This window comes from Solanum dulcamara, chromosome 1 (genome assembly GCF_947179165.1).
Source record: "Solanum dulcamara chromosome 1, daSolDulc1.2, whole genome shotgun sequence".
NCBI lineage: Eukaryota > Viridiplantae > Streptophyta > Magnoliopsida > Solanales > Solanaceae > Solanum > Solanum dulcamara.
In genome coordinates, this window is record NC_077237.1 from 82,353,688 (window position 1) to 82,375,642 (window position 21,955).

General features: G+C 33.8%; 1 protein-coding gene across 1 annotated transcript; it reads right to left on the bottom strand.

The window, feature by feature from the left end:
- Positions 1 to 3,090: 3,090 nt before the first annotated feature.
- On the bottom strand, positions 3,091 to 16,910 carry LOC129880304 (agamous-like MADS-box protein AGL70). Its single transcript, XM_055954282.1, has 7 exons — positions 16,444 to 16,910; positions 6,391 to 6,469; positions 5,183 to 5,238; positions 5,014 to 5,113; positions 4,507 to 4,548; positions 3,764 to 3,805; positions 3,091 to 3,670 (listed from the first exon to the last, which is right to left on the bottom strand). Exons 1-7 carry the CDS (start codon positions 16,626 to 16,628, stop codon positions 3,578 to 3,580), a joined length of 597 nt encoding a protein of 198 aa, XP_055810257.1. The 5' UTR covers positions 16,629 to 16,910; the 3' UTR covers positions 3,091 to 3,577.
- Between the last annotated feature and the right edge of the window lie 5,045 nt (positions 16,911 to 21,955).

Sequence of the window (21,955 nt, forward strand, 5' to 3'; positions counted from 1 at the left end):
AAACATTAAACTTCACTAAATTCGTTTAGCTTTTCTAGATTTGAATAATAAATATGCAAAGACTACACTTTTTAGTTTTCTAGATTTAAACTTTTGAAATTCTTAATTCAAATATTTTTTTTTCTTTCTTATGACACATACTGTAAAATACTCTCTAAAATAATAAATATTTATTTATCGATAAATAAATATTTTATACATTTATCGATAAACTAATAATCTCGATAAATAAATATTTTTTTCCGATCCCAAACATATACATTTATAGAGATTTTACCGTACTATATCTATAGAAAAATCTATCTTAACTAAAATCAATGATGATCAACCTCAATCCCCTACCTACTCGTCATTATGTGGAGAGAGCTACAGACTTTGACACAAGATTTTCAAATTGATAAAGAAAAACTTAAGAGTAGACTTTTATTCTCAAGGAAATATTTTTAAAAGAACTTGATTTTTTAATAATTTTCAAAATGATGAAAGAAAAAACCTTCAAGAGATTTATTGTGTGTTTTAAATTTGTCCAAAAATAAATTAATTTCTTTGAATGATTTGAGGCTTATGCTGAATATCATCAATTAGATTTTCTTTTTTTTCAAAATCAATCAATGTTTCAAAGATATGAAAAACTCTCAATAAAGGTGATATCACTTCTGAATTTTCCCCATTACAAAGTTTTACAATGTCTTTTGTTGATAGCTCTATCGTTGCAACACATTTTAAAAGGAAAGCTGATAATAACGCCATCAATAGAAGAGATATTAAAAATCTTTTTGAACAAAATAATTATACAAATAAATATATAAATGTTTTAATAGTAAATCTTGATCATCATTTGGGTAGTGTTTGATGTTTCTTTTGATTTTGATTTTTGCTGTTGATTGGCGCAAAAACGAATTCAGTATTTATATTTCTTATTGTAATTTGTTTTGTTTTTAAAATTATGATTTTGAATATACTAATTATTTCAATTTTTGTATATAAATTTATCCTCAATATCAAAATACTATATTCAAGTGATCATGACACAACAGTTCTAAATCTGGCGTTGACAGATTTGCCAGATGTAGAATTTATAGATTTTATTGCATCGATACTAATATTAGACTAGATGAAAGGTACGCATAAAAAATATTATTTGTTTGGACAACTTTGGGAGCATTTTTCAGTTGGATTTATGATAAAATATGGGTACTTATATTTTATTTATATTTTTATGAGTTAAATAGATTGAACACTATATTTACTCAATTAAAATATAAGTGAATTAATTTTAAAATGTTAATTAAATAAATTAATTTTCATAAATATTTGCTAAAATTGTCGGCTCTAATAACATATCATGCGTAGCAACCAATAGGCTCTTAAGATGAAATTAAACTAACTATTGACAAGATAAGGATAAACTATCAATGACGAATATATTCTTATTATGAACTCCTAATTCGTTTAAATTTGGGCAAATTAGTGATTCATACGTTTATTAACTCAGGCTATTTTAATCTACTTAATTCAATTTATTTAAAAGTTAGGTTGAATCAGTCCAAATAACCTATAATCAAGTTAATAAACTTAGACAATTTTGATCCGTTCAAATTTAACTTATTTAACTTTGTTCAAATTTAATTCAACCCGTTTATTTAACACTTATATTTTTCGAGTGAATTCATAACAAAACACTAATTTTAATATTTACTTATTTGTTAATTTTATTAGTTAAAAGAATAGGAAACTTACTATGTCAGACTGACGAACCCAAATTGACAATTTCCAGCGCATAGTAAGTCGGTCAGTTAATTCGTGGATAGTCATTAGGCGGTGCATACCATAATGGTAAATTACTCCAATGCTTGTTTGGAAAGTCATTTTAGTAATGAAATTTGATATAATTATGTGTAATTATATTGTTTGACATATTTGATTAGTCATAAAATATTTAGTCAGCAAATAATTATGTATAATTGGTAGAAGTAATTACACTGTGAATTGCTGATAATTAATTACAAGGTGATTACTTTTTAATTTCTTCTTTATAATTATATTTTTATCTTTAAAACTAGATTTTTCTACACAAATTTAATTAATTAAACTTTAAAATAAATAACAAATACGAAATGAAAAGAAACAAAAAGAGATTTCCTCGTACGTAGGCGCTTGATCATCGAAGACGTGGTCTTTTGTGTTGTTTCATTTTTGGCCAATGATGCACGCCGAACTCTTTCTTTCTCATTTTACCTAAATTTAAATTAATTAATATAATAAACTATATTATATTTAATATAAAGATCTAAATTTTTGCCTCTATATATATATATATATATATATATATATATATATATATATATATATATATATATGTTTGAGTGGCTTATTTGTGGTTTCTCCATAGAACCCTAACTTATACGAAAACCCGCAGTGAGAGGGAAGTCTTGATGAATCGTTTCAGAAGAAAATTAAAGCTGCATTAGATTTCTTCATGAATAATCTGTAAGTTCGACTAACTGATTTCTAAATCCTCTCTCTCTTTTTATAAAGTTTGATTTTTTTTTCTGGATGATAGAACGAATTTAAAATTTTACTTTAACGTCTAGCTCCACGTGCCAGTTTTGTATGTATTGCTCAGGAAGTTTTTTTCAAAAATATCTTTTTTCTTCTAGAAAAATAAATTTCTTAAAAATTAAAAAAATAATTTCTGAAAAACAAATTTTATAAATGATATTTTAAGTAATTGTCTTCTCCGCACCTTCTGACTATCCAACCTCCAACTCCTGAACCCCTATGTATTATATTTCGCTAGATAACATATTATAATTTTTTTTGAAATAATATTTTTTGCTTACTTATTAAATATTAAAAAAAATAAGTAGAGCCATCCACTTATTTTTTCATAAAAATATTTTTCTTCATGCCAAACACAATTTTTTATCTCATTGAATTATATTCTGCTTACTCCCAGTGGAGGAGATTTCCTCAAGTAACTTTTGTTACAGTAATGAGTGAAGTCCAATAGTACTAATGCACTTGATACTAGCCAAGTATCACTATAAATATATGAAGGATTTGAAATTTTGATTTATGCTGATGATCTCATACCGAATTCCATCAATATAATCACTTTTCTCGAGAAAATACAAGAATCTAAGTCATACAAATAAAGAGATCTAGACTTGTCAAACCTAGATTTGGGATATTTTTATTTGAACTTTAAGACCAGCATCACTTAAAAGATATCTAAATGTTCCCAACAAAGTGATTGAACACACCTACATAGGGGAACAGTGCACAGTAATAGTTATTTCCGGGAGACCTGTTGAGTTTTGCTAATTTTTCAGGTTATTCCTGTACAATGAGGGTATTTGACAATCACTAGAAGAGATTGTCAAACCCAAATTTCGGATATTTTTATTTGAACTTTAAGACCAGCATCACTTAGAAGATATCTAAATGTTCCCAACAAAGTGATTGAACACACCTACATAGGGGAACAGTGCACAGTAATAGTTATTTCTGGAGACATGTTGAGTTTTGCTAATATTTCAGGTTATTCCTCTGCAATGGGGGTATTTGACAATCACTAGAAGAGGTTGAGAGTCACTCTCTGTGCTAGCAGGTCAGCGAAATCCGCAGACATCTCATATACTTGTCTGTTTTTCTTCATAGTAGCTATCTGTATTGGCATAATATGCATATTGCTAGTTAAAAACACATGAAACAAGTCTAATTCGTGATTACCAGAATTGAAGAGGAGATTAATATTTACATTGTCCTCCAGATGTTTCTTTTCCTCTTGCAGCACTTTTCCCTGCAATAATTTAAAGATATCTGATGAGAACTATTGATTACAAAGATACATAGATCTGTAGAAATCAGGGAAGCCTATTTACTCTGTCCATCGATGGAGCAAAGACAACAGTTTTTGATCGGAAGAGAAGCCGAGAGTATTAAGTCCAATAGTTAATTAAGTCTTAACATACTTTAGACCAGCCTATCAAGAAACTGACGAGGACAAGTGGATGTTTTGTGCCTCTTTATACTCCTTTTCCACAATAAGCTAATTGACTATATTAAGCTTATGCAACTTGTGACATTAGCATAGCATGCAAGCACTACTGACTAATCCTCACTTGAAACCAAGGATTGTGTCTATAACCAAGGAAAAGAGGAAATGCTCAACACCAGAATTGTACAGTTTAGTAAATGAAAACTATGTTGCTCGGACCCTCCAAAAGTTTCTGCCGCACTCTTGTCGGATCCTCGAAAATGCATAGCTTTTGAAGGATCCTTCAAAAGCTATTTTTGAAGAAATTGAGCAACATAGGATATATGAAGGTTTGAATAAGAAACCTAATCCAATGCACCTTGATCTGAGAGTCTAAAGTTCAACGAATCAATGCACTGTTGGTCGAGAGATTCACAGGACACAGACGGATGAACCAACTCATGACTTCAGGAGAAACTGGTATTCAGGATGTTCGTGAAGATGCAGTGGAAATGAAAACGTACCTTCTCATGAAGATCCTTAGCAGATTCAAGCATCAAATGTGTCTGCACAAAACAAAACTACTTAGATTTGCTTCATTCTGAGGTACTAACTGAGAACCAGATTATAATACTGATGTGACTTTTAGTAAGGGGGTTCAAAATATGAAGAAGTAGACACATGAACTATCCGTAGAGGGGGTTCAACATCTACTATATATACATATAAAATAATTTTAATCATGTATAAATAGTGTAATTTTCTTCACCAAGGGGTTCGGATGAACCCCATAAGCCCAAGCTGGAGGAATTCAATAACAATTATGGTTTCTTACTATTTGGATTAGAAACTAAATCATGAAAAACAAAGCATTAGAACATATAGTGTTACAAGATAGGTATGTTTTAGAACATTGAGGTACTCTAGCTAAGGGTTGTCAAGTCTGGAAAACACATGACGTTGTGACAGCTTTCCAGAGTTCCAAATGATTCAAAATCAATAGGGCGAGGTACAGCGGAAAGCAGAGAGACCTTTCTAGATCTGACTTGTATTAGAGCAGTTTGAAGTTCATCCTCCAAATGGATAAGGTCAGTCACAGTGAGACCATCATCATTAGTTTCCTCGAGTTGCCTGTCAAATTGAGACAGAGAATCAATGGTATAAGCTTTAAGAAACAAAAGTGAAGAATAAGATCAGTACCTTTCTGTTGTTTGTAGCAGTTCTCCCATTGTTGTGAACCCTGAGTATTTAGAGTGCTATTTCCACCTCAAAATGATTGGAAAACTTTCAGCACAAAAAATGTAACAATGATTGTCCAAGATAACACACAAATAATATTGTGGATACATTGCAACATACGCAATGAATCAGTGATAAGTTAGTAATCAACCGTATTAGCTATATGAATGAACAACTAGTCAGAGCATGCTTCCAGGATTTGATGAAATACTATGCATGTCTGGCATAACTCATTTTACTCAAGTAACAACAAGATTATTAGTTTTTTGATAGGTACCACTTTGGTTGAACAGCAACATGACTTTGATGCACATGCACTATAATGAAGAGTAAGCATTATTATAATTTGAACCTTCCAGTCCGGGAGATGGCACACCAAAGCTAATGTGTATTAGTGTATATATAGTTTTCGTTTGACCATAGATTTTGGGAGTAGATTTTCCAACAAAAAAACAATTGAAAACATTGTTTGTTTCATGAAATTCGGACAGTTTTTGAAAATCTTAAAATTATTTTCAAGTTCCAAAAACTAGTTTAGAGCAGTTTTTGGTGAAATTTCACTTTCACTCACAAGACTTCCAACTTTTTCCCCAAAAAGTGTATCTTCAAAAAAAAAATCAAGTAAAATGCATGTCCAAACACAACTTAAAACTCCAAAACTATTTTTCAACAAACTTTAAAAAATCATTTTCTTCAAGTTCCAATTAAATCTAATGGCCAAACGCTAGTTTAGAGCATGTTTGGATTGGCTTATTTTAAGTGCTTTTAAGCCAAAATAGCTTTTAAACACTTATTTTCAAGTCAAAAATAGGCCAAAAATCATAGGTTAAGATTCCTAACTTATGGTTTATGCTTATGGGTCATAAGTTATAAGTCCATCCAAACACACTCTTAGTATCTTCGTACCTATTAAAAATGCAGGACTTAAATGTAATTCAAAGTTCATCCGGAATAGTTCAGTCTAAATATTGATCAGTTAAAGGCTGCTCCCTTTTTTTTAAGGATGCAAGTTCAAAGTTACTTAACATCACCCGGAGGGCCGGAGGCAAAGAGTAACCAAATTAATTGATAACTTAAATATATGGACACACACTGCACTTATTTCATGTATCAAGAGAGGATTCTAATTCACTAGAATATAAATTGACAGCAGTCAACTAATCAAATACCTCTGCAACCTGTATTTCTGCAGAGATCTCTTTTTCTGCTTCGACGTGGCTTTCATATCGTTGAAGTATTCCTGTCAGACTGGAAACAATATTATCAGATATGGTTGTTGGTGTGCAAGTATAAGGAGATATTATGGGGAGCAGATCAACTTGTATATGTTTAAACTTAAGAGTGCACCCGAAACTGAACATATTTAATGATGTTCAATCTCTTTGGGCATTAGGCACTAAACCATCGAAAATACCTTCTGCGTCGATAACAAAAGGGAAGGCCTCTTTTAATTAATAAGGTATAGGTTGGCGGGGGAGGATCCAAAACTAGGTTTCCTAAAAGTATACCCTATATTATAGACAAGTTTGAGAAAAGGCAACGATTAGAATAGGAATACGAACAAGAATAATATATACAATTCTACTTAAGAATAGAAATAAGAATAGTATATAGAATCCTATTTGGAAAAGAATAGTAATGTAGTGGCCCAGTTGGAAAAGGATTCTACTGTAGCGTCTACAAATAGGATCTCAATATAATAATGTAGAAACACAATTCAATAATAATTTTCTCCTATATTTCTCACATGGTATTAGAGCCTCTAGGATCTTGGTAGAGAATAAAAAGCTTTAGTAGTCGGCGGGTGGTATAACTCATATAGCCACCTATCTGGCCAATGATTATGTTAGCAAAAGTTGGGGCAATACTATATGCATGAAAAATAGTCTGCTGAGAAGGACTAATTTGAGAAGCATCCGAGACAAAGAAAGTAGCACCACGCTTCTTTCCAGTGACTACTTTCTCATATTTGATTTGTATAGTACTGTGTCATCTTTTCGGTGACTACTTTCTCATATCCAATTTGTGTAACATCGTGCATCTTTTCGGTGACTACTTTCTCATATCTCATTTGTGTAGAACTGTGATATCTTTCTGGTGACTACTTTCTCATATTTGAGTGAAAGTCACTTGACTGTAAGGAGAGAAGCTCACAAACAAGATATTTAGAACGGAAACTACAAAGAAATACAAAAATCGAGGTATAAGAAACAACAGCTAGTAACATAAATTAAATGACAAGAATCTACAGGTGCAATACTACGACTACTAATATGAACGGCCAGCAAGACAAGACCCTACATTCTACTAACCTTTCATCCTAATTGTGTCCTCCACACCTTCCTATCTAAAGTCATGTTTTCGATAAGCTAAAACTGTGTCATTTCTTGTCTAATCATCTCCCTAAAATACTTATTCTCTCTACCTCCTGAAACAATTTATAGTCAACCTCATACCTCCACACTGGGGCATCCATGCATCTCCTCTTCACATGTCCGAACCATCTCAGTCTCACTTCTTCCATCTTGTCCTCCAGCGAAGGTACTCCCACCTTATCCCAAATATTCTCATTTCTAATTCTATCTCTCCTATTATCCCCCCCCCCCAATCCATCGCAACATTCTCATTTTCGTAACTTGCTAGAAGACAACTTGAGAAAATGAATACCAAGAAAAACAAAAAAGGGGTCATTTTTTAACTAGAGGATTGGATTTTGGATTCAGTTAGGAGAAAGGTTTCCAACAAAGAAGGAAAAACAAGCTTCTACGAATAAGAGAAGGCCGCATTCTAAGTTCTCTAGCATATTAATGATAATGCTTATAAGATAGATCTTCCTAACGACTCTCTAGAGCATGACATGGCCAATGCTAGTGATTTTGTCTCATTTTGTTGTAATGATGAAGAATTTTTTCTAAGAAGGGGAGGGTTATAACCCCTAACCTACACTAATACATCTACAACACGATTCACTCGTAGCCAAAGAAAGAAGTTATAGGCACTTGAATTACCTTTTATGAATTGGAAAGCATTCAATGAACCCTAGGAGGATTTCATCTCATGCTACACACTTGTTGGAACGGTAGCAAGATTGGAAAACAGAGCTTGGAGCTGATTTGGGAAAACTTGGATTATAATGCGATGTGTAATTGGTTCATTATAATGCTTAAGATTCCTAGAAAATTTAAGCAGTGTTATCAAAAGCAAAAGAGTGCAAAAAAACTCTTAGGTATGTTGGGCTTTTTAGAGAGAGAAAGGCTCGTGATTTGAATCAAGTGAAGTGCATTAAGAATGAGGAAAGCAAGGTGTTGGTGGAAGAGACCTTTATTAAGCAACGATTGCAAGCATACTTCCACAAACTCTTAAACGAAGAAAGGGACAGAGACATTGTGTTAGGTGAATTGGCACACTCTGATAGACTTTGGGACTTTGGGTATTGTAGGTGTGTTAGGGTTGAGGAGGTTAGACGTGTTATTAGCAGTATGAGAAGGGGAAGAGTGCCGATAAGATTCTGATGGAATTTTGGAGAAACACAGACACGGCAAGTGTGGAGTGGTTGACTAAGTTGTTTAATGTTATTCTTAAGACGACAAAAATGTCCGACAAATGGAGGTGGAGTACACTGGTTCCATTGTACAAAAACAAGGGTAATATCCAAAATTGTAATAATTATAGGGTATCAAATTGCTAAGTCACACTATGAAAGTTTGGGAAAGTGTGGTGGAGATGAAGGTGAGGAAAGAGGTGTCCATTTCTGAGAATCAATTTGGATTTATGCCAAGACGTTCAAATTCTGAAGCCATCCATCTTATGCAGAGACTGATAGAGAAGTATATGGAAAGGAAGAGGGGTCTTCATATGGTGTTCATTAACCTTGAAAAGGCTTATGGTAAAAGTTTGAGGGATGTTCTCTAGAAGTGTTTGAAAGTTATAGGTGTCTCGATGGTATATATATTAATGCAATAAAGGACATGTAGCACTTTCCAATTAGAATGGGACTACATCAGAGATCAGTTCTTAGCCTTTTCCTATTTTCCTTGGCGATGGATGAGTCGAAGCGGTCTATTCAGGAAGAAGTTCCTTGGTGTATGTTATTTTCTGATGACATAGTATTGATTGATGAGACATGATACAGAGTTAATGCTAGGTTGGAGGTTTGGAGATAGACTCTGGAGTCCAAAGGCTTCAAATTGAGCAGACCAAAATAGAGTACTTGGAGTTCGAATTCGGTGTTGTGTTAGATGAAGCGGATGAGGAAATGAGTCTTGCCACACAACCTATTCCCAAGATAGAAAGTTTCAAGTATCTTGGGTCCGTACTCTAGGGTAATAGGACATCAACAATGATGTCACCCATCGCATTGGCCTGGGGCGGCATGGATGAAATGGAGGTTTGGCTCTTGAGTCTTGGGTGATAAGAAGGTACCACCCAAACTTAAAGGAAAGTTTTACAGAGTGGTGGTTAAACTGTCCTTGTTGTCTAGGGTAGAGTTCTGGCTAGTCAAGAACTCACATTTTCAAAAAATACATGTAGCGGAGATTAGAATGTTGAGATGGATGTGTGGACATACTAGGAGTGACAAGATTAGTAATGAGGATATCAAGGGAAAGGTAGTAGTGTCCTCTGTGGCAGACAAAATGAAGGAAGAGAGGTTACGATGGTTTTAGTATGTGCAAAGGAGGTGCGTTGACGCCGCAGTGAGGAGGTGCCAGAGGCTGGTTGTAGGGGGTACCCGGAGGGGTAAAGGTAGGCCAGAAAAATATTGAGGATTTGGCGCTTAAATAGGATTTGACGCAACTTCATATTATCGAAGACATGACTCTAGATAGAAAGGAGTGGAGGACGTGTATTAGGATAGAAAGTTAGTAGGGGTGAAATGTTGTCTTGCCTTATGTTGTGTATTGTGTTTCGATTATCACACTATTTTGTTGTTGTTATTGTTTCTTTCTTGTAGACTTTACATTGTCTTTCTTATTAACGGCTATGTTTTCTTCATTGTTTCTTTTTCTTCATTATTTCTTTTTCTTCTTTTACTTGGGTTTGATGCATTTGAGCCGAAGGACTTTCGAAAACAGCCTCTCTACCTTCTTGAGGTAGTGGTAAGGTCTGCGTACACTCTATTCTCCCTAACCCCACTTAGTGGAATTTCACTGTATATGTTGTTGTTTAATCCAAAACTAATAATTATAAGCATGATGACAAATATATGTACAAAGAAATTTAAAAAGAAATACAATAATCTTCAGAAAAGGCTCATTGGAAAGGAAAACTGGAAATAGTATGTCTTAAAACCTTGATGACGACACTGAAGTGCACATTAAGCGAAGTACTCGACATGTTTTGATACTCGCTTTGGGGGTTAAGCGCGCCCTGCATCTAAGGTATTTGTAGAAGTATTGTACTATATTCTTATGTTGATGGCTTTATTATCTTAGATAATGATTATATCTCAAAATTTATTGATAGTAACTGATATCTACAAAATAATTATTTCAAAAACAATGTGAGAACTTGATTTAGTGGGTATTTGATAAAATTTATTAATTTAAAGAAGAGTTCTTGGGTTGTAGCCTTCTTAGATTTCCAGTTTATATCCTTTACTTTGGCCTCCAATGGTTCTTTCGATTACTAATTTACAGGGTTGATTTTACAATTACGATCTTCCAAGCTCTAATTGCCTACTCTTGTTGACAGCTTAACTACATCGTTGAGCGGGGATAAGCATGAACCAACAAAAATGCATTATAACTATCATCTTGTTTATTAACCAAACATGGTGTATAGATATGTGTCACATCCATTCCATACACAAATTATTCTAGGCTATTTTAGGACAATCATGCTCCTTATATTCTAGTGTTCTATCACCTTTCCGTCTTCCGAGTTTCGGGTGGACAACAAATTTGTTCTAATGGTGATCAAGCATTAAAACAATAGAAAACAATAATATAAGAGTAATCATATGTAAAAACCCATTTTCAACCAAAGCAAGCAAGATTTAAACCTTCATCTTATTGTTACAACCCAAGAACAAGGGAATTTAGCCACTCATAGTTTGTGACATACTTACATGAATCATTTGTAACATTAACTTGAATTCAAGATGAAAATAAAAGAGAAAATATCAACAAAATTAGGGTTTCCTTCGTCTTCTGCAGCTCTCCTCCGACAATATGCAATGCTGCCTTTAGAATATGCAAAAGTTCCAATTATAGTGCTAGAAAATGCGTTGGTAAAGCAAGCGCACTGAAGTACGTGACGCGGACTTGGGTCATTCCAATACAACATTTCATTTTCCAGCTTTTGGGATGAATTTAGCTTACCCATGTCCAAGGTCCGCGACGCGGACTTGTCTCAGACCACACTGCCTCGCCAAATAATTTCACGCTTTAATTTTTGATCAACACATTTCCAAGGTCCGCGACGCAGATTTGTTGCGGACCACACTGCCTTGTGAAATAATTTAATTTCTTCGTTGTTGATTCTTCATAGACAGGTCCGCGTCGCGGACCTGGCGTGGACTACACTGTTTTGGCTAATACATTTCATGTTTTGGAATAAAAATTGTAGGTCTTTATTCCGCAATGTCGATTTATTTTGTTGTAGTGTACTTTTGTCGCCTTGTGATTTTATTTCTCCCTTGAGTTCCAATTTTCATCAAATCATGCTTCTAATGTCCATTTGTACTAAATTAGACCTGACAGTTTCTAATCATGCTATTTAGTTACAGCAATACGAAATATGCACAATATGAACTCAACTTTTAGGAATTTGTTTTCAAATCTAGCATTAATTTATGGGTTTTAATTGTTATTGGGCACGTAAATGTGCCCAAGATTAGTAACTAACTAAATTCAAGTGTAAAAAAAGGCTTATGTATATTATTTCATGTTACTTCAACCAAGGTAATTTAGTATGGCCTTCATTATGATTTGCCTAACATTTTTGTTATTTTTTCTTTTGATGTAGATATGTTGGGCTTGAGGATGAATCTTTTTCATGAGAAAAAGAATGATACGATTTCAGAAGATCAAGAAGATCGTTGACTTGCTAAAATCAAAAGTATTCATAGATTGTTGTATGTTGAAGAGACTTCAAGATATGTTTAAAAATTTAAAGAGCCATTTTGAATAATTTTTCCATATCAACGACCAAGCTAGAGATTAGGATTGGGGGGGGGGATTCTAATGACCCTGAAGGTCATTTTTGAAAATTTTTGCAAAATGACCATTTTGCCCCTCCCTCTAGTTTTCCTGTGTCATTTCTGATTAGTATCAAGTGTTGGTTGGAGTAAATTCTATGAAAAAGTTGAGTTTTTAAAAATTTTGAGCTTTCATAAGCTTTAAGTGTTTATAACTATTATTTTAGGTCAACCGAAGCTACGAGTCTCGAAATAAAATTTCGTCGATTCCAGCAGCGCTATGGAATGAAAATATTGGTCTAGGAGAGTTTACAAAATCAGAATTGGGTTGGTAACAAAGAATTGAGGTCTTGAGTTGAGAATTTGATGAATTTTAGGCTAATGTTTGATTTTGGTCAACTTTTTGAGTTTCGATGGTCGAAATAACTTCATTGGATTTATGGGGTGGTTTTTGGTCTAAAAGATGTGTTGGTTGAATTTTTTAGAGGTTTCGAGCCCGTTTAGGCATTTTGGAGGCCTAAGTTAGTTTGGTTGCAACTTTTTGAGTTTCAAATCAAGGAGATCTTGAATTCAAATTCTGATGGTTTCATTGAGTCCCAAACGTCGAGATTATTATTGTAGCATATAAAGTTTGTGTGCTCGGGATTCCGAATGAATCCCGAGGATATATTCCAGGATTTGAAACTTAAAGGAATTGCTGATATTTGGTGCACCAACCGAGTGCATCGCGACCGCGATCCCTTTTCCCGCGATCGCGAGGCTTTGTTCCCTTGTGAGTCGCGATCGCGTGGACTCTGTCGCGATCACGAGGGTCGATTAAGTGAGTTGACCCATTGACCCTCCGCGATTGCGAGGAATTGTTCATCGTGATCGCGAAGGGTAAAATATACCTGAACAGTGTTTAGTCCCAAATCGTAAATTAGACCTCATTTTCTCCATTGTTGGACCTTGGGGAACTCGGGAGGGACAATTCTTGAGGGATATTGGTTGGGTAAGTCCTTTTATCATGATTTCATCTCCCCATCAATTATTTACTGATTTTAGCTTGAATTTGGGGATTTCAATTGAGAAAATTTGGGTTTTTTCAAGAACATGTAAGTTTTGGTTAATTGAGGATTGTGAACTCATTTTATGTCCAAATTCAATTTTGTTTTCACTAATAGTTTCCAAATACTTCAAGGATCGTTTTCATGTAAAAAATTCCATATTTTTCTTTCATTTTCGAAATCGGGTATTTTAGGCTGTTTTGGTTAGTTTTGGGTCGTGTGTTCAAAATGTCGAATTGAGTATCGTTAGACTCGTATTCTTATTGAAATTGCTTATTTGAATAGATTATCTTGATTCGAAACGTTGGCGTAAGGGTAAAGTTCAGATTTCGAAGTAGTTCGAGATTGAAATCGAGGCAAGTGAATTTCTAAACCTATGTTTAAGCTTGTATGATCATGTATTCGTGTTTTACATGTTTGGAAGTAATGGGAAGTGATTTTAAGGATTAGTTGAGATTATTTGATGTTCAAACGGACTTGATAATGAATAAGGGGGTAATGGATGGCAAATGAGATGATTTAACATGTTGTGTTAGATATGAGTTGATACTTAACTTATTGTGAATACTTGAATATGTTGTTGTGATATGAGTTGTGAATTGTTGATATTTTCATTCCATCATTGTATTTTACATAGACATTACCTATTTGCATTAGCTCCGATATTTTGAGATGGAATTTGATTTGAGGATTATGCCAAAGGGAAATTGTTTCGGTGAGAAATGATTTGTGTCGAAGGGAAATGGTTCCGATGAGAGATGAATTATGCCGAAGGGAAATGGCTCTGGTGGATACATGGTCCATGTGTGGCCCCCATGGGTTTCGACCTGCTAGTCAGTGAAAGTGTATCATTTAGGACAGACATGCATCACTATATGTGACATTGCATTACATTTAATTGCATCATACATCTTTTGCCATTTTGGACTGTTTTACCCCTGACATCCCCTTGATTTGTATTATTGACTGATGAGATCCTATTTGATACTTGAGTAGCACTTTGTCGGGACTTATACATATACTTGTACTGTACTGTTAGAATTATTAGATTGGGCTGATGTTTATGTAAGTTGTAGTCTGGGGTTGGATGATATGACAAGAGTACGTGTGTCTTAGTAGCTTAGTCTTAATCGTTCGCTTGCTGGGTACCGTGCCGGTGGTACTCACCATTGCTATGTAAACTTGTGTAGGTTCTGAGCCTGGACAGTGACCCAGTTCTCTCATCTTTCATCCGAGGCTTTCTGAGGTGATTCGAGATGTAGCTGTTGATGTCGTCCATCTTTCCTATTTCTCCTTATCTTTTACTTTGTTCCATTTGAGATACAAAGGTTGAGACTTGTATTTTATTTCAGTATCTTGTATTAGAAGGCTTGTACATGTGACAACCAGACTGTAGGGAATTTTGTAATGATTAAGATTTCTGCTTTTGACATTTAAATTGCTTATTTTAAACTGTTTCCGCTTTTATTTCTGCATCTAGTAGGTTAGGCTGACTTGTCCGGTGGGAAAGGATAAGTGTCATCACACCCATATTTCAGGTCGTGACAGGGATCCATGCAAATGTCTAGCTTTTGGGTAGAAATTCAAGTCTAGTACATTAATTGCATTGGCTTTGGTTGCTTTGGTTGTGCCCTTAGCAATGTTAGGGAAGCACCGAGGAGTTGCTTGGAAAACCAATGTAGGAATATGAGGCACAAAACTTAAAGTGGACTAGAATTAACGATCCAACTTGACACACCGAGGAAGTTTATTGAGCAAGTGAGGCATGCTGGGATGCTGAAAAAACGTTGCGAGTAGCTAAAACTAATGTAGAACGTTGTGAGTAGCTGAAACTAATGCAAACATTGAGCCACATAAATTGAAGCTTCCTAAAATTATCAATTCAGCCCGATGCATTGGGAAAATTTTATCGAGCCAACGTGGTGTGCTAGTCTAGCAAAGAGATGAGAACTTAGTTTGGAAAATTTCATTTTTTCTTAAAATAATAATTAGGGATTTATATATATGGGGGGTGAGAGAGAGAGAGAGAGACGTCTTTGGGAGGAGATTATTAGATTTTGACAGTTGAGAAACCCTTTCACAAGGTAAGAAAATATTGATCGCTCGAATTTAATCTGTGTACATTTTTACAATGATTCCTGTCTTACATCTTTATATATTAGGTGTTTTCTTATAATTCTCTTGGATGGTTGGCTTTATTAGGATAAACTCATGTTTATCAATTTTTATTTGGTTGTTGCTCAATTGTTATGATTAGATTTAGTTTGTCTCATTATTTGAATTATTTTCTAATCTTATATATAAAGATTAGGTTATGTTAGTTACATAAGTTTAGGAGAGTTAGTTGCACTCTCTTGATATTTAGGTGATAGATATCATTGAACAAAATTCATTCAAATTTTGCTTAGTTATATTCTCAAATTCTTTAGGCTAAGCCTATCTACCAATTACTCCTATTACCATAAGACATTTTAATTGAGGTAAAAGATCTTTTTTTTCAATAATATCGATTGAAATTCTATCTCATTATTTGAGAAAATGATCAAAAACACATCTAAACTATCTATTTTTCTCAAGTTTCACACTCCAACTATCAACTGTTCCTTGTTCCTATACTTGAACTATCTCCACCATCTATGTATTAAAAACACATCACCTATTAGTTGTTGCTATTTCCTACTTGAATGACGGTGTTAACAACTGATAGTTAAAGTGTGTTTTAATGCATAATGTGATGGTACAAATAGAAAAAGGAAATAACGTAACTAATAGTTAAAATGTGAAAGTCAGGAAAAGTCAACAGTTCATTGAATAAAATTCATTCAATTTTTTGCTTATAATTCTCAAACTCTTTTAGGCACTATCTCATTATTTTCCCAATGGTATTATGTTGACATCTTGCATATCACATGCAAAAAGGTGAACTCTCTTATGCATATCAATAAGATCAACACCAAAAATTGCACCGTTAGAAAGCACATAGCACAACACCTATCAAAATAAAGATCCGCGATAATCATCTAGGGAAAAAAAAAAACCTGTTATTGCTGGAGAATTCATGGAGCCTGCCACGATTGGAGATGATAACAACAGCAACATCCACATCGCAAAGAATTGAGAGTTCATTTGCTTTCTTTACTAAACCTTTTCTGCGTTTACAGAACGCCACTTGCCTACTACTCTTCTCGGAGATTCGCTTTATTTCCAACTTCCTTCGCCCCATTTTTTTAGATCAAGAAAAGCCCTAATCCACAATTAGTTTCTACATACCCAAAAAATTTCATTTTTGTAGTTTTACTCGTATGCGCTCTCCACACATGGGTCCCTTCGTCCATCTTTTCATGCTTTCTCTGTTTTTTATTTTTTCAATTTTTCTAATATTGGAACTCAAATTAAATTTAAATAGCGCATTGCACGAAAGTGAAAGATCTCCTTATTACAGGCTCGAATTCACCACCTCTTAGTAAGATGAAACCTGCACCACAACCCAAGGTACTTTCTCTGTTTTTACTTCTCGGTAAATTTTTGTTTCAACTCAAACAGAGGTGGACTATTATTTGACACGTTGGCTTAGACGTGGCAAAATATAAAGAGCTGATGGGCTGACGCTAGCTAGTGTTGATGTTGAACTCGGACAATTTAATGCTGATTGGCTGGGAATTGTGACTACGGAAGAACACAGTAGTACTTTCCTATATTAGAATCATTATCCATTAGCGGTAGTTGGTAGAGGGTATCGGAAAAAATAATGTATGTATTAGCTTTTTATATTATTAATATTTTATTTGATAGACTTTTTCAGTTTATGAATAACTAATTAATATTTATATTATATTATATATTGAGATATATATTATTAATATCATGAATTTTTATGTATTAGTAATGCAATGAGTTTTAATACAATTATTAGTATAGTTAAAGATATAATCGTTCCTCAAAATCTTTTTTACATCCTTTTTATTATTTTTATGGAGGGTATTTTTTTAAGCAAATACTTTTTTAAAAAAAAATTATTTAATTTCTGTTATTTCTAAAATATCAAATTAAACACTGCATAAGAAAAATTTCAGCATAACTAACGCAAGCATTATTAACACACTGTAGTTTATATTATTCTTATACATTTTACCAAACGATCCATTAGTAGTGTACTTTTCTTGAGTCTATGGTTTTAAAAAGGCATAATACATAAATTGACCCCTAAACTTGGCTTCAAATTTTAAATATGACCTCTAATTTCCATAGTGCACAAATAGGCACTTTAACTATCCAAAACTTGAATAAATAGACACATATGTCCTACGTGACACAATACACGTAAAACACAAAATTACTACGTAGTTATATTTCTACGTCATCTATTTAATTAGTTATGTTTTAATATATAAATAATGATAAAAGAATAGAAAATAACTCATGGTAAAAACATACCTTAAAGTGCACTAGGCCAATTGTTAGCTATTTTCTTTTTGTACACTATCTACTCAACTAATACATAAATGATGTTAATTTAATTAAAAAAGAGAAACAACTAATAATTAATATGTGAAATTAGCAAAATAATAATAATAGTTAATATATGTTTTTGGTTATTATCTCATTATTCTTTGATCCAATGAAAAAAGAAAAAGATTGAATTAACATACTTCCAAATAACCAATTAGAAAATGGAGAGGAATGGTGGGGATGGAGTACAACGAATGACAGAGAGTTATGTACGTAACACATATGTGTCACATGTTTTAAGTTGAGTTTAATAAATAAAAAGACTAATTAAAAAATATTAGTTAAAACTTATGAGGTATTTTTACAAGTAATTAAGTGTCTGTTCATAATTAGGTAATGTCTCTACGCTAATTTATGATAAAGTGATTTGAAAACATAAGATGTGTCAGGCGGTGTCAATATTATACATTAATATAAATACTGGAACATAATGCTATAGTAGTATATATTTCAAAAAGATTCACCTAAGAAAAGTTTCACCTAAGTATAAATATTATTTATTGTTATTCTTAATAAATGTTGTTTAATTTAAGTTATCAATATGTAAAGGTGTATTACAACTTCATTATCTGACCATACAGTTTACACCTTACATAGAGTCTTATAATTAATTACTTACACTTAGATTAACCAACATATGTTTGTATTGAATTTTAGCAAAGTTAAATTTCTTTCAAATTTTTTTAAACCTTTTTCCTCCAAACTACCGTAGAATTCTTTTCATTTCTTCATTATATATTTTTTCAAGTATATAATATGATATATGTTCGTATCTGAAGAATCAATATTTCAGAGAAAAAGGAAGAAATCGAAGAAGAAGAGAGAGAAAGCAGCTGACTTTATTGCATTGGGCTAAAATGCCCTAACTGAATACAGTGATCACTGCTATGTATATATAGCAGTGATTTGTCTCTAAACTAACTTTGCTTTCTAACTAATTGTTACTTAGTTAGTTCTAACTGATAGATGGTAAAAAAGACTAAACTACCCCTGCTTCTAACTTCTTATTCTAGTCTTCTTATATCACAACACTCCCTTTCAAGCTAGGAGGTGCAAAGATATTCAAAACTCCTAGCTTGGATAGAAGATGTTCATGTTGAACTCTAGACAGTCCTTTGGTTAATATATCTGCAAGTTGTTCTTGAGTTGGTAGGTAGTTTACTTTGATCAAGCCTTGTTGCAACCTTTCTCTAATGAAGTGACAATCTATTTCTATATGTTTTGTTCTTTCGTGGTATACTGGATTTGCTGCAATCTGAATTGCAGCTTTGCTATCACTATACATTTGCATTGGCAACTCAACTTCAGCCTCCACTTCTTTCAACATTCCAAGCAGCCATACTAGCTCTGACACATAGAAGCCATGCTTCTGTATTCAGCTTCAGCTGAACTCCTTGATACTATGGTCTGCTTCTTGGCTTTCCATGATATCAAAGACTTTCTAATCTTGATCATGTAGCCTATGACTGACTTTCTGGTGAGTGGACAAGCATCCCAATCTGCATCACAAAATGCAGTGACCTGATTGTTTGAGTGGCTGGACAGTAGTATACCTTCTCCAGGTTGCCTCTTTAAGTACCTGACTACTCTTAGTGCAGCATCCATGTGAGATTTCTTTGGCTGATTTAGGAACTGACTTAATGTCTGAGTACTGAAGGATATATCTGTTCTTATCATATTGAGATACAATAATTTACCTATGAGTTTTTGATATGTTGCTTGGTCTATCAGAGGGTCATGTGACTCTTCTTGCTTCTTGTTCACATGGTCATCATACTTCCTTGATGTTAGTTTGATGCTGACATCTATTGATGTTTCTGCTGGCTTAGCTGCTGTCATTTCTACCCCTGCTATAAGTTCAAGAGTATACTTCCTCTGATGCATAAGTATCCCTTCTGTGGATCTTGTAAATTCAATTCCCAGAAAATATTTGAGCTCCCCTAAGTCTTTCATCTTGAAGGCCTTTTGTAAAGCCTTTTTTGTTTCTTCTATCAACTTCAGGCTGCTGCCAGTTATTAACATATCATCTACATACACAAGTACAATTACAATTCCTTCTGCTGATTTGTTGATGAATAAGGAGTAATCATATTGACTTTGTTTAAACTTAAGAGAAATGAGAGCTTCAATAAGTTTGTGATTCTATTATCTTGGAGCTTGCTTAAGTCCATATAGAGACTTTGTCAATCTACACACCTTCTTCCCTTGATTGACAAACCCTTGAGGAAGGTGCATATAGATTTCATCCTCTAGGTCTCCATGTAGAAAGACATTGAAGACATCCATTTGATGAATATGCCATTTTCTAGAAGCTGCAATAGAGAGAATAGACCTCACTGTAACCATCTTCACAACTGGAGAGAAGGTCTCTTTATAATCAATTTCTTTCTGCTGACTATAGCCCTTTGCAACTAATCTTGCTTTAAATCTCTCTATTTCTCCTGTGGATTTGTATTTAACTTTATAGATCCATCTGCAACCAATAGGCTTCTTCCCTACAGGTAATGAAGTGATCTCCCAGGTATGATTGCTTTCTAAAGACTGGATCTCTGTTTGCATAGCTTCAACCCATCTTGGATCCTTGATTGCTTCTGCATAGCTGGTAGGTTCTGTCACAGTTGAGGTAGCAGCAATAAAGCACTAATAAGTGGGTGAGAGATGAGAATAGCTCACATAGTTGGACAAGGGATATTGAACATCTTGCTTTACATTTAAGGAAAAAAAATCTTTCAGCCATAGAGGAGGTTGTTTAGATCTTGTAGATCTTCTTGTGACAGTTGGAACTTCTGTATGTGATACCTCAAAACCACCTGCATCAGTAGGTAGCTGTATCTGTATCTTCGATTGCTCCACACAGACTTGCTCACAACTTGTATCAATACATGCATCTACCCCCTCTGATATGACAGATTGATCAGTACCTGTGAATATCACTGGATCCATTTGATGAAACTCTTGATCAGTCTCACCTAACCCTTACAGGTTATCTACAAATATCTGCTGTTGAGCAGAAGTGTCATCCTTGGCAAATGGAAATATATCTTCCCTAAAGATAACGTCTCTACTGATAAAGAAGGAGTTATTGTGCAAATCAAATAAAATATACCCTTTTATGTACTTCAGAGTATCCCATGTGAACAGCTGACTTTGATCTGGGCATTAGTTTATCATGTTCAGTGAGATTCTTTGCAAGGGCTAGACATCCAATTGTTCTCAAATGAGATAACACTGGTTGTACACCATATAGTCTTTTATAAGGAGTTTTAAGCTCAATCACACTACTAGAAAGTTTGTTAATGAGATAAGTTGCAGCTAGGACAAAGTGAACCCAAAACCTTTTAGGTATTTTAGCTTGAAACCTTAAGGCTCTTGTTACTTCTAGCAGATGTCTATGTTTACTCTCAACAACATCATTTTGTTAAGGAGTGTAAGGACAAGATCTTTGATGTATAATACCAGTTCTTTAAACATATTATCACATACTGAGTTAACAAATTTTATACCATTATCAGATCTTAGGACTTTGACCACTTTTCCAAACAAAGAAGAGTTCTAGGAGCTTCAAGATTTGAGTCCTCCATTGAAGACCCAACAACAAGGTTTCTTCAAGTCTTCACTAAGGTATGTAAGGCTATCCAAAACATGGGTTAAGTCCACCCATGTGCCCTACTCTTTCTTGGGGTTAGATGTTCATAAGAAAATGGAGTTCCTTGGTATGGTTTATGGTTGAATGAGTTTTGTTCCCTATTTATTTGATTCTATATGTGTCAATGTTGTTAAGCTAAGAGGTTCCAAAAATGAGCCCTTATGTGAGTATGAGTTGATGAAGAAATGAGTTGTGAAATATGTTTTATTTATCTTCTTAACTATGTAGATTATGATAAAGGATGTTATTTTCTTGAAAATGTTGCTCAATATGAAATGTCAATTTAAAGTCTTGAAATTGTGATAAGCCTCAAAGATTTCTCAAATGGATGAAAGAAATGATTGATTATATCTAGATGATGCTATATATGTGCATTTAAATTTCTTTTGGAGATG